General features: G+C 45.7%; 1 protein-coding gene across 5 annotated transcripts in view; it reads left to right on the forward strand.

Annotated features, from left to right (window-relative positions):
• LOC146019867 (CD276 antigen-like) overlaps positions 1–13181 on the forward strand; it is a 35348-nt gene extending 22167 nt beyond the window's left edge. For 4 of the 5 annotated variants that reach the window (XM_083152489.1, XM_083152485.1, XM_083152486.1 and 1 more), the window contains 2 exons: positions 912–1028; positions 11781–13181. In XM_083152489.1, coding sequence (XP_083008615.1) covers positions 912–1028; positions 11781–11917 — 254 coding nt within the window. In that variant the 3' untranslated portion in view covers positions 11918–13181. The remainder of the gene's footprint in view (positions 1–911; positions 1029–11780) is intronic. The other variant, XM_083152490.1, reaches the window with a different exon arrangement.
• The last annotated feature ends 1680 nt before the right edge of the window (positions 13182–14861 follow it).

The following is a 14861-nucleotide window of genomic DNA, read 5'->3' on the forward strand; positions in this document are numbered from 1 at the left end:
GATGTTATGTGAGGAGAGGGATGTGGAGGCTGATGTTATTTGAGGAGAGGGATGTTATGTGAGGAGAGGGATGTGGAGGCTGATGTTATGTGAGGAGAGGGATGTGGAGGCCGATGTTATGTGAGGTTATGTGAGGAGAGGGATGGGGAGGCTGATGTTATGTGAGGAGAGGGATGGGGAGGCCGATATGTGAGGAGAGGGATAGTGAGGCTGATGTATGTGAGGCCTGGGATGTGGAGGCTGCACACACAGTACACATGTTGCACATCCTATTGATCAGTGTAACTAGCAAAATAGTTTTGTGTTTCCCAGCGGTTTTATCTGTGTGTGTGGAGGACCAGGGGCGGCTGAAGGGAGGATAGTCCCCTTGTCATGTGCGTACCCCCTCCTCTCTGTGGTATCGTAGACTCTGCGCATTGTCTTCGGACAGTGGTGCCGCCACGTTCCCAGCATACTCCCCCGATGCTGTCGGGATTCCCGGCTTCAGGAGAGTCCTCTGACCGCCGGTGATCACTTGTGTACTTTTGGCTGAACCTAGTTTACCACAATGGACTTGCGCAGCCGCTGTAACACGTCCAATTTAAGTGACGGACGGGCATACTGTACGCCGAAAGTCAATCGGTCAACATCACAAAGTCAACATGCATTAGTTCAACAGTTACAAAAGGCCAAAGGATGAAAGGCCGAAATGAAAATGGTTGACATGTTTTTTGTACTTGTCGACCTAGTTCTTTACATGTAGATCATATGTTTTCAATCTATTTACTATCAACTATACACAGCCCCCTTTGTCACCCAATTTCACCCCTTCATTTTTTCCTGCAACCCCATCTGCCAACCTCCTTTCCCCCTCCCCTCATCCGGGGCTATTGGACCCAGGGAAGTAATTGCTGAAATGTATCTTCTCCCAGAGATGTTGGGCAACGTAGAGATCAGCAGAATGACAAAGACAAGAAGAGCTAACACACCGAGACTTGGCCATATAAGTCGGGGGGAAATGGTAGCGACCGTCAACAGCAACGACGTTGGTGAGTTGGCGCAAGAAGGTTCCGGCAGCTATGATTGTGTTGGGATCATCAGAGGAAGGATCTAGTAGATGATACAGCTGTTATACTTTCTAACGGAAGTCACAAGGGATAAGGTTTAGGATTACGTAATGCACACGCAAGCACTGAGGGAATATTGGAGCAGACGGCACCAGTGCTATTTTTCAGCAGGCTCCAGCAGGAACTGAGGGCCTTATTCTAGTTCTCTCTTTCTGACAAAATCCTTGTTAGATGGACAAAACCATGTGCACTGCAGGGGTCAGATTTAAATTGTGCAGAGAGAAATAGATTTGGGTGAGTCATTTTGTTTCTATGCAGGGTAAATACTGGCTGCTTTATTTTTACACTGCAATATAGATCTCACTTTGAAGTAACACCCCACCCAAATCTAATTGTCTCTGCACAAGTAACACCTTCCTCACCTGCAGTGCACATGGTTTTGTCCATCTAAGAAGGATTTTGTCAGAAAGAGTGAACTAGAATAAGGGCCTCAGTTCCTGCTGGAGCCTGCTGAAAAATAGCACTGCCTAAGTCTATGGACAGCCAGCATAAGATAGGGGCAGCAAGCGGTAATGTGCATAGAGAAGGGTGCGTACGGCGATGTGCTGACATTAGCAGAAGATTCAGAACAGGCATTACATAGACCAGGAGCAATAGCAGAGCATAGCAAGTCCTTTGCAGGTAGATGACTGGCATCTTAGAGTTTGTGCCATTCTTACTGGAGAACCACAATTGGTGACCATTCTTAAAGCCCAGAGACCTCGGGTGTCTGCTGTCTGGGGCCCTTATTCTGGTTCACTCGCAAAGACAAATTCCTTCTCAAATGGACAAAACCATGTGCACTGCAGGGGGGGGGGGGTGCAGATGTACCTTGTGCAGAGAGAATTAAATTTGGGTGAGAATTGACTTACTAATTTGCAGTATAAAAATAAAGCAGTCAGTATTTTCCCTGCACAGAAACAAAATAACTCACCCAAATCGAAATCTCTCTGCACATTTTACATCTGCCCCCCTGCAATGCACATGGTTTTGTCCATTTAAGAAGGAATTTGCCTTTGCGAGAGAACCATAATAAGAGCCTAGGTGTATAAGTAATGCTGTGGATGGGAGATGAGGCCTGACCTGCAGTATGTTGCAAGGTTAATAAAGCATCGATGGAGGGGCTTCAGGTATATAGCGAAGGGGGGTACAAGTTTCAGGTTGTCACTGAATCGCATGATTTACCCAGACTCTTTAAAGGATTAATTCAGGGGGAAACAAAGGATTGTCTTCTGGGCGGTGCGCAAGAAAAAGGATAAGTAAAATATAACTTTTAATGTTTAGATATTAAAATACTGCGAGAATATAAAAGCAAACATACAACATGAATAGACTAGAAAAGACAATTTCTAAAAAAGGAAATAACATTCCTGATGTGGCGGGGGTTTATATGTCTGGTCTGATAGCAATAAAGTGCCTAATGAATGTGTGATGTGTAGCAATGTAAAGTTTTTGTGTTATGAATAATAATGTAACACTTGTAACATTCACTGTCCATGAGTAACAAAGTATCCAGTGGTCAGATTGTAACAATTATCTTTGTGACATTTTAGTGGGAACCGTGTCCCTAATTTGTCAACAAGGATCAAATCAGATATCACACTGGGAGACTAGGTACGGGCAGCGTCCTGGCCGCTCCTGTCATCCTCTTAACAAGTGTATGTCATAGGCTAAGGCATTTGTCCTATCGGGCTGGTAAACACCAGGGGAGAGATACATCCTATTAACCCCATGTAAGTACTCAGCTTGAGTTTGTTGCTGCCATATGCCTATGTTGTACGCTAGGTGGGGCATGATCAGCACCACAGCATATCTCAATCTATGCTGTGGCCCTGTAGCAGCGTGTGCCGTCACTGTGTTATGTGCGGTGGACCACTGTGGCTGACAGGCACAGATAGGCGCACCACCGAGGCTCAATACGTAAAGCTACACACATTCAAAATACATTAAAATGATCAAAGTAGGACCCAGTATGCTCCCGCTCACATGAAATGCTGACGCACGTTTCGCACTGAGCTTTCTCAAGGCCAACCGGGCGGGCGTCCGGAAGCTGCTGAAATACCTTAATTTCATCAATATTCATGAAATTGGGGGTGTGTCCGGACTTTCTATTGGCCACATCCAAATTTATCCTCTTCCCTCACATCAGACATGTCCTGATGTCTGACATATTAAGATCAACAAGGATATATTAAAGATGGGACCTTAAACATGTCATTTACACACTTATACACCAGATTCCCTGCCCCGTAATAGAATTCAACAGAGAAAGATAGAAACAAACACATATTCATATATACACTAACTGTCCATATCACTTATCTATTTACATATATAATAGTATTGGATTTACTTTCGCCACACCCATATCCTCACTACTATCAAAACCTCTTAATCCCTCACTTAAATTATTTGAATTATTTCAGTATACCCATAAAAGATGTTCTTTCACTCTCCTCCAATTATTGGTTCCTTCAGACCCATGTCACACCCATTACATCACAGAAACATTTTATATTTCACAATTACACATTTGTTAAGTGAACTATTACATCCGTTTGACACTTCCACGTTTCATAATGTTTATTGTTTTGTTCTGCACCCATTTATGCACTTATCACTAACATATTCACTTTTTCACATTTCATTTATCACGCAGACTTTACCTAAATTTTATTCAACATTTAGATATAAGTCCACGTAATGGACATCATATCTGTATCTATCAAACTCATCATAAAACCAGTGTTTCCAACTACTTTAGGTTTATGTACATAATAAAGTCTGTTCATTAAAATGAATGTACTGATAAAGCTTAAGTGATATTGCCAAACGGATATATTTATAAGGCAGATGAGGCTGTGGCCAATAGAAAGAGGGGATATCCCCCCAATTTTATGAATATTGATGAAATGAAGCTATTTCAGCAGCTTCCGGGCGCCCGCCTAGTTGGCCTTGAGAAAGCTCACTGCGAAACGCGCGTCAGCGTTTCATGTGAGTGGGGGTCATGCTTGGATAATTCCTACTTGGATCATTTTAATGTATTTTGAATGTGTAGCTTTACGTATTGAGCCTCGTTGGTGTGCCTATCTGTGCCTGTCAGCCACAGCGGTCCACCGCACATAACACAGCGACGGCACACGCTGCTACAGAGCTACAACATAGATTAAGATACGCTGTGGTGCCACCTAGCGTACAACATAGGCATATGGCAGGGAGAAACTCAAGCAGAGTACTAACACGGGGTTGATAGCACGTCTCTCTCCCCTGGTTTTTACCAGCTCAATAGGACAAGTGCCTTAGCCTACGACATATACTTCTTAACAGGGTGACAGGAGCGGCCAGGATGATGCCCGCACCTAGTCTCCCAGTGTGATATCTGATTTGTCCTTGTTGACAACTTATGCTGGCTACACATCAGACCAACTTCAGACCAACTTTTTTCCAACCTTTCAAACCTCCAACCATCTAACTTGACAGTCCAACTAAAACAGTTCCCCACACATTTAACCAACTTTTCTACCAACCAGCAAACTTTTTTTTTTTTTTAGTCCAGCCAACTTATGTCCAACCCTTGTTGTCACAGAAGTGGTCAGGCAGTGTCTGCCTGTTGTGAATATATATATATTTTTTAAAAAAAATGTCTTTATTTCGGTGAAATTAAAAATATGTCAGTCAAGGTTATCAAATGAAGAGTAAAGCATACTGTATATATTAAATATTGTCCAGCAACTACACCCAAATACTAGGTTACATTTTAAAAAATGTTACCATTTATAAAGGGATACGAACGAATTGGCGACCCCAACTAGGTCGACAGTCATTATGTCAACACCGTTGGGTCGACATACAGCAAGGTCGACATGGGTCTAGGTTTACAGTCCAAAGGTCGACATGGGGCTTTTCACTTTTTTTTTGAGCCGACATGTGCCGACAGGTGGTATGTGCCGCGAGGGGCGGCGGTATGCGTCCATACGACCTTTTCATATCCCCACTATCCACGTCGGCGCGGAGTTGAGAATAGAAAGAGTGGCAAGCCACCGAGCCCGAAGCGTGGCGAGCGCAGCGAGCCCCGCGAGGGGACACGGATACCTTCACAGGTATACGCGTCCCCTCGCAGGCTTCACAGGTGTCCTCGTCCCCTCGCTCGCCATGCTTCGGGCTCGGTGGCTCGCTGCGCTCGCCACACTTTCTATTCTCAACTCCACGCCGACGTGGATAGTGGGGGTATGAAAAGGTCGTAGGACACGTACCGCCGCCCCTCGCGGGCTCGCTGCGCTCGCCACGCTTCGGGTTTGCAATGATAGTGGGGTGGTACAGCCTCAAAAATGACATTTGGGGGCCATTAAACATGTTTGATACTAATTTCAATGCATTTGGATGCTTTTCTGTTAAAAAAACGCATGCGATCGCATGCGATCAAATCGCATGCGATTTTGTAAAAAAAAATTGGTTAAAAACTGCAAAAATCGCATCCCATCGCATGCCACTATATATGGCATGCGACGGCATGCGATGGGAGCCGTGAAAGTACACAATTACCAAATATATTATTACAATAGAAGTTTAAACGTGAAATATTTAAACTTCTATTAAAATAAGTATAAAATTATATATACTAGGGCTAGGCTGTGTGTGTCTTTTATGCTGCTTTTTTGTATGATAGTTTGCTTATTTAATACAAGCATCCACCTCTCTGGAGAAAAGATAACGAGTAGGATAAAGAGTTATTATCCAATTCCAAAGTCAATGTGTATTTGTGTAGAATTCAGTAGAGACTCTTTATTTTTCTATACACTGTGGCTTGGAATGCTCTTTTCTCTGTCACAATGTTGCAAGTAAACTGTACAGTTGTTTTATAACTATTGCAGAAAAATACATATTTGTAGCTTCAGGAGTTCAAAGGCTCCTTAATAAATTGTATCACTTTATGTGTCACAGTTTAATATGAGCCCTTTATTTCCGTTATGGGCATTGTACATGTTGAGTCACAACTTTGACAGTACATTTTTTTTTTTTAATTAATTGGATTCTGTGCTTAGGGTTACGGCTTAAATAGTGAAAATGCTATGTTGATATTGTGACTATCACTATAATATATCCCACTCAGCTAGCCAACCCGGAGATGGTGGGGAAGATAAAATGGAAGCATTCTATTGACACACACTGTTCAATTCTATGCCAGAATAACTGCAACAGTAAAATAAATCCCCAGTGTGGGCATACTGATCCAGGCAGCTGGGGAACAAGGTGATCATGGTGATCACCAGACGACACAGGCGGCAGCTAGACAGCACAACCGACCCAGGCGGCAGATAGACAGCGCAGCCGACACAGGTGGAAGCTAGACAGCGCAGCCGACACAGGAGGCAGATAGACAGCGCAGCCGACACAGGCGGTAGCTAGCCAGCGCAGCCGTCACAGGTGGAATCTAGACAGCGCAGCCGACACAGGAGGCAGATAGACAGCGCAGCTGACACAGGCGGCAGCTAGCCAGTGGAGCCGACACAGGCGGCAGCTAGACAGCACAGCCGACACAGGCGGCAGCTAGACAGCACAGCCGACCCAGGCGGCAGATAGACAGCACAGCCGACACAGGCGGTAGCTAGCCAGCGCAGCCGACACAGGTGGAAGCTAGACAGAGCAGCCGACACAGGAGGCAGGTAGACAGCGCAGCCGACACAGGAGGCAGCTAGCCAGCGCAGCCGACACAGGCGGCAGCTAGCCGGCGCAGCTATATTATTACACCTAACTGAAATATGTATACAAATGGGAAGACAATGCTAGCTCTATTTGTTTCATGGAAAAAAAATGAAAGATATATATATATATATATATATCTAAAAACACACACATGAATACATGCCCACAGTGGAGAGGTGGATGCCAGGGACCGGTGGAAGTTGCCGGGGATGGGGGAAGCTGCCAGGGATGGGTGGATGCCGTGGACCAGTGGAAGCTGCCGGAGGATGACACTTATCTGGTGCTATGCGGTGCACGCTCTCCGGGCTGGGTGGCAGCAGAGACGGTGTAGGAGCAGAGGCTGGAGGGGCCAGCGGCAGCTGGATTGGCGGCTGTGGTGAGTATACAAAAAAAACAGCTCCCGGGGAAGGTTGGATTTACTTGACAACTGGTGCCCAGGAAAAAGTTGCTGTAACCAATCCGATACACGTACAAACAAAAGAACGTGGACTGCATGGTGAAAGTGACCGCCTCTGTACCGATAACCAGTTATTATAGTGTGTTGACTGGCATAGGATATAATTGCAAAAGGGCACCACCCGAGTCGTGACTTCTCCTATGGCCTAGAAGCGGGTACACATGCTGGCACCACATTCAGCAGTAACCACCGATTGTATCCAGAGATAATGGGAACATCATAAGGTGAATGTCGGTGACTGGTGGAAGTTGCCGGGGGATGGGGGAAGCTGCTGGGGGATGCAGAGGTTACCTGGAAAAGTAGGTGGACACTAGTGTATAGTGTCCACCTACTTATCGGGCAGTTGGGAGACAGTTCCCCCACACATCAGGACAATCAGCTGGGAAAAATCAAACAGGTTTGATTTTTCCCAGCTAGTTGGAACGACCGTTTGGGCCGTTTATCAACGTTTTTGGCCGTGTGGGAGCAAACGGCTGATAATCGTTTGCTAACACACACTAGAAAGATTATCACTCCAACCAGCCAAAAGTTGGCTAGTTGTACCGATATCTATCTGATGTGTGGCCGGCATTAGGGACACGGTTCCCACTACAAACATCACAAAGATAATTGTTCCAATCTGACCACTGGATACTTTGTTACTCACGACAGTGAATGTTACAAGTGTTACATTATTATTCATATCACAAAAACTTTACATTGATACGCATCACACATTCTTTAAGCACTTTATTGCTATCAGACCAGAAGTATAAACCTCCACCACGTCAGGAATGTAATTTCCTTTTTTAGAAATTGTCTTTTCTAGTCTATTCATGTTGTATGTTTCCTTTTATATTCTCGCAGTATTTTAAAATCGAAACATTAAAAGTTATATTTTACTTATCCTTTTTCTTGCGCACCGCCCAGGAGACAATCCTTTGTTTCCCCCTGAATTAACTTGTTGATTGTCTTGTGGTAGCACACCTCAATGGTATATGGACTCATATTTATAAGGAGGTAATCTAAACTATTGGTTTTGACTTAACTTCCCATTGCGATCGATTAGGCACTCTCTTTCTGTACAGAATTCATTTGCTTTAACCGTTGTTATAACTTGAGGCAAAGATGATGGTTTAACTAGGCAAAATAATTGTTATTCAGAAACTAACGCATTTCACCACAAGGTTTTCTGCCCGTGAGATTCAGGATAAAAAAAAACAAATAAACAATCAGTAGCCTGCCCCATTTCATGTGCATTTTGTAACAAGTTGACTTATTTTATTCAAAATAAAATGAGGCCCAACAAACAGAGACGATGTTACTGACATAGAAACGCGTTGCCGAGGATTACATAGAGGTTCAAGCATAGAGAACGGTTCTATTGATAAAAGGGGATGCAGTCAATTTGCCGGCGGGCGGGATCCCGGCAGTCGGAATCCCGACACTGGAATCCCGACCGCCGAAATCCCGAAACTTTCTTCCTCCGTGGGTGTCCACGATACCCATAGAGGGAGAATAAAATAGCATGCCGAGCGTAGCGAGGCACCAGGCCCGCTGCGTGGCAAGCTCAGCGAGCCCGCAAGGGGGGACGTGTCGGGATTTCGGCGGTCGGGATTCCAGTGTCGGGATTCCGACCGCCGGGATTCCGACCGCCGGCATTACATATCGGATCCGATAAAAGGTCTATTTATTAGGTAATGGAATGAGATAAAAAGTGGGTGGACATAGTCAATATCGATAAAGTACTAGCCAATCAGCTCCTAACTACCATTTTACAGGTTTGGTTTGAAAAATGACTATGGGGAGCTGATTGGCTGGTCCTTTATGTCCATTGACTTTATTTCCATCCAAGGCTTAGTAAACAGACCCCAATGTTTCCAGACCCCCCAACGTCTCAAAGTGATTTGGCTGTTCCAGTTTATTTGTAAGGTCATACCAACAGGGAGAGAGAGGTAGCTGGTCACATCAGGTAGTAAAGCTGGCAATACACCTAAAGATATTCTTCTAATGTTCCTCTAACCAACCAACCATCCAATCAACCAAGCAACCATCCACAAATCTATCCAAACAACCAGCCATAGATCCAGCCATCTATCCAACCAACTAACCAATAGCATTGCTTGGACACTTCTGTTATGGTTTTGGGTGTAGACCCAGCAGCTGTGACCTCTGTTTAGGATGGCCACAGTGAGTCCTACACTACCTCTGTGTTGGTCTACCCTGTAGAATGACCAGTACCTGCAGATGCTAAAGCTTCTCCTATAATTGCCACGTTTGAAGGAGTGAATTAAGTTCACCCCAACTCTGGTGCAACCAGGTTTTACGGAGGACAAGGTACTGGCGATACTTCAGAGCAGAACACAAGGAGAAACTGGCAAACAGGGCCTCACTGGGATGACATTAACTAACGGCTCCTGATCCAATACCGGAGAAATAGAAATGAGTTGGCATCCACATTGCAGACCACATGCGACTGAGTCGCAAATAAAAGAAAGCAAGGCAATATAACCACACAATGCAGAGCAAACTTCACTAAGATAGAACAAGGACAAACCACAAGAAAGAATCCCAATGGGGTAAATGGGACCATACGGTGTGCACTGCAAATACCAGGCCCAAGGCATGCAACCAATGACCCCCAAAGAGGGAAAATAAAATAGGTGGTGAGCGCAGCCACTGTGCTTGCAAGGGGCTTTGTTGCACTCGCCCCGCTGTCTGAGTCCCTGCATTTCGGATTCCGACATCGGTCTAATGACTATCTGAATCCCGACTGTCGGGGTGTTATACCACACCCCGAGAACACACCCAGGTCGGTGATTGCTGTGTATACTGGAGGAGAGAGGGCTGTATAAATTGTGTGTGTATGTGATACAGTGGTGTATATGTGTACTGGCTGTAATATGTGTGTGTGGGGGATGTGCATATTGTAATGGTGTGTGTACTGGCTGTAATATGGGGGAATGGGCCTAATGTAATATAATGGTATGTATATTGGCTGTCATATGGTGGGGATGTGCATAATGTAATATAATGGTGTGTGTATTGGCTACCTTATGGGGGGGGGGTGTGTGTGTGCATAATGTAAGGGCAGTACGGATGGTGTAATGGTTAGCATTACTGCCTCACCACACTGAAGTCATGGGTTCGATTCCCACCATGGCTCTAACTGTGCGGAGTTTGTATATTCTTCCCGTACTTGCGTAGGTGTCCTCCGGGTACTCCGGTTTCCTCCCACAATCCAAAAATATACCGGTAGGCTAATTGGGGGGCATAATGTAATATAATGATACGATGGATTTGCTTGTAATATGGGGGGGGGGGGGGCATAATGTAATATAATGGTGTGTGTATTGGCTGTAATATGGGGGGCATAATGTAATATAATAGTGTGTGTATTGGCTGTAATATGGGGGGATGTGCATAATGTAATATAATGGTGTGTGTATTGGCTGTAATATGGGAGGGGGTGTAAGACAGGGCAGAAAACTTAAAATGTTTAGTGCAGTGTTACAGGCAGCACCATCTGCATCTGATTCAGGCCCAGAGTGTTCCAGAGTATTCTTCTGCCACTGCAGGACAACCCCGTTGTGGCGATCAGTTCGCCCTCTCAGCGGCGTGGAACATTCTACTAGCAGCTAAATCTCCCTGAAAGTAGTTTTCAAAAGTAGGGAAGTGTGACGTAACCAGAGATGGCAGCGGTGGGCAGCAGGAGTACCCTGAAATAAATGCCCGGATGATCCCGGAACAAAGGATAAAGCAGAGCAGAGGGCAGGTGACCAGCAGGAAAAAGCAAAGTCCAGCAAAGGACCCAGACAACCTGGAACCAGGAACAAGCTGACCAGAGGCAGGTAGATAACTGTAGCAGAAGCTAGATCTTTCACCGGTGGGGCTGTACTAGACTGAATCCCTTACAAGGGGTCAGGTGACCAATCACCTGGGAAAAATCCAGCCCAGCCCCTAGTCCTAATGCTGCCAGCTGAGACTGAGATAACAATCTAATTAAACAACAGCCTTGTGCATAGAGCAACCCACGCAGGATTGAGTTGCAAAGGCACAGAATCACCACCGGAGGCCACCACAGAGTCCATTACCAGAAACAGACTGGAAAGCTCATAGAACTGACATAAAACTGCATGTAGCCAGCCTGAGCTTGCAGTTCTTCAAAGGAGCAGCAGGGTTGGGGCTCACCTGTTGGGAGGGTGTGATTACAACACATAACCAATGAGGGCCTAATCAAAAATGTGGCATTGACCTTTTTCTATTCAGAGTGCCAGATGCAGAACACTAGTTGCCCGTACAGTAATTACTCCAACATCGCATGCACTATCTAGCTGCCATGTTGGTGCACTGCAATGCACCACCATTTCTGCTGCCATTCTCCTGATGCTGTTGTCCACAGCAACCAGCAGATCAGCATTTAGATGTTAGTTTAGCTGTTTATGATTGGCTGCAGCGGACCACAGCGGCGCAGGCTACTAGATAAATACAAGTTATAGGGAGACCAGTATTTCCTTACATTCTAATCTAAACCTCTTATCTTCTTCACCACACAGATGCAGATGATGCACCAACGAGCACTCCTGGTCTGCCACCCGATCCATTCAGGCCTTTAAAAATTGGACTGGTCTTTGGAGTGGTGGCTGTCACCGGTTTTCTTGCTGTGTCTATTTTCTTTTGTTTTGAGGGTTGATTTGGGGGTTTATGTTCCTCACAGAGCTTTGTGTGAGGTTCCAAAGTACCTGTAATAAATGAACGTTTAACGCATAATTATTGGGAGTGGCGGGATTAGAAGGGGTACACACCCCTTATCTAGGGATCTACTTCCCTACAATTACAGCATGCTGTACAGATGCACCTTGGGAAGTCACCTATAACTATCATAGTATTGCCAGATAAGAAATTGCTTCTTAGTTTGAGCTCGAGGGGACAGATCTCGACCGTATTCATTTGCATACAGTATATCTGATCCGCTAGGACATAAATGGGAACATGACTTGGATGCTATATCTGAAGATCAGTAGTCACAAATATTGGGTTCAATTAAATTGACCCCTCCATGTGTCCGTTACCAGAAATGATAGGGTCTCATTCAGACCTGCTCGCAACGACCGGTCTGAATCGCCCCCATATTTTTTTGTTCTACATAGTGTATATCATACCCCAGTGTCTCTATATGGCGCATCTGCCCTTAGATACCTCTTTCTGGCATCTTCTGTGGGCTTGTCCGAAGGGGTGCTCTTTGTGGACTGAGGTCTGGATCCTTCTTACAGAACGTCTCTTCCAGCAATGACGCCCAGTTATGTCTGTTTGGATTAGATCTTGAGGAGACACACCCCTTATTGATTTACCGATATGTTCTCTGTCTGACTACTCTGGCCAAGGTCCTCATTGCAAGGAAATGTTGGGCTCCTCAATCACCCAACATCTCTCCTTGGAGATCATTGGTTAATGAAACATCGGGTCATGAATGACTAATGTTAGATCTAGAGATTCATTACCTACATAGAAATGGGACAGGTGGAATACATCAGCTTTAGGGGGGGATTAATCTACATAAGATACACAGAGTTATTGGTATACTGTTTATTGACATTAAAGACGTCATCATCCCAATGTTCTAGTTATGTGATCATATTTGGGCCCTCTGCACCGACATTTATGGAGATCTGAGTCTATATCATGTATTATATCATACACCACAATGCTTACAGTAGAATGGATACAATATACTATTTTAGATATTTTATTACATAACCTGTATAATATACATATATGGCAGTATTTGTATCATTAATGGGCACGTGATTTGGGTTATTTGCAGATTTATTGTATTTTGTACATGTTTTGCCTGTTATATAATTATGTGCAGTGGATATACTTCTGTATCTACATCTCAACTTTCCATAAGCTGTACATCAAATTATTTTTGAAATAATAAAAAATTATACAAATTATTAGGAACCGAGTCCTCTTTGGTGGAGCCGGGCTTCTAGGTTAACGCAGAATATCTGGCGAAAGCAATGTAGCGGCGGTTATCAGGACAGAGATAACAATTAGCCTGCCAGTGCTGGCCCTGGTTCCCTGAGGCTGAGAATGCTCTGATTGGTGGATAGCACCAGCCATCTACCAATCAGTGTGCTGAAAGTCATTCACTGTCTGGCTGCAGACATACTTATGGGTTTCTGTAGGTGATGGGCCATGTGCTTATGGGTTTCTGTAGGACAGGCATTCCCAACCACGGTCCTCAAGGCACACCAACAGTGCAGGTTTTAGTAATATCCAGGCTTGAGCACAGATGGTTTAATCAGAATCCCTCAGGTACGAAATACGTCACCTGTGCTGAAGCCTGGATATCACTAAAACCTGCACTGTTGGTGTGCCCTGAGGACCGTGGTTGGGAATGCCTGCTGTAGGTGACGGGACCACATGTTTACGGGTTTCTGTAGGTGACGGGACCATGTGTTTATGGGTTTCGGTAGGTGATGGGACCACGTGCTTATGGGTTTCGGTAGGTGACGGGACCATGTGCTTATGGGTTTCTGTAGGTGACGGGACCACGTGCTTATGGGTTTCTGTAGGTGACGGGACCACGTGCTTATGGGTTTCGGTAGGTGACGGGACCACGTGCTCATGGGTTTCTGTAGGTGATGGGACCACATGCTTATGGGTTTCAGTCGGTGACGGGACCACGTGCTTATGGGTTTCGGTAGGTAACGGGACCACGTGCTTATGGGTTTCGGTAGGTGACGGGACCACATGCTTATGGGTTTCGGTAGGTGACGGGAACACGTGCTTATGGGTTTCTGCAGATGATGGGACCGCGTGCTTATGGGTTTATGTAGGTGAAGAGACTGCGTGCTTATGGGTTTCGGTCGGTGACGGGACCATGTGCTTATGGGTTTCGGTAGGTGACGGGACCACGTGCTTATGGGTTTCGGTAGGTGACGGGACTACGTGCTTTTAGGTTTCGGTAGGTGACGGGAACACGTGCTTATGGGTTTCGGTAGGTGACGGGACCACGTGCTTATGGGTTTCGGTAGGTAACGGGACCGACCACGTGCTTATGGGTTTCGGTAGGTGACGGGACCACGTGCTTATGGGTTTCGGTAGGTGACAGGAACACGTGCTTATGGGTTTCTGCAGGTGATGGGACCACGTGCTTATGGGTTTCGGTAGGTGACGGGACCACGTGCTTATGGGTTTCGGTAGGTGACGGGAACACGTGCTTATGGGTTTCGGTAGGTGACTGGACCACGTGCTTATGGGTTTCGGTCGGTGATGGGACCATGTGCTTATGGGTTTCGGTAGGTGACGGGACCACGTGCTTATGGGTTTCGGTAGGTGACGGGACCACGTGCTTATAGGTTTCGATAGGTGACGGGACCACATGCTTATGGGTTTCGGTAGGTGACGGGACCACGTGCTTATGGGTTTTGGTAGGTGACGGGACCACGTGCTTATGGGTTTCGGTAGGTGACGGGACCACGTGCTTATGGGTTTCGGTAGGTGACGGGACCACGTGCTTATGGGTTTTGGTAGGTGACGGGACCACGTGCTTATGGGTTTCGGTAGGTAACGGGACCACGTGCTTATGGGTTTCGGTAGGTGACGGGAACACGTGCTTATGGGTTTCG

Source organism: Crinia signifera, chromosome 7 (assembly GCF_055691185.1).
Source record: "Crinia signifera chromosome 7, ASM5569118v1, whole genome shotgun sequence".
NCBI classification, from domain to species: Eukaryota; Metazoa; Chordata; class Amphibia; order Anura; family Myobatrachidae; genus Crinia; species Crinia signifera.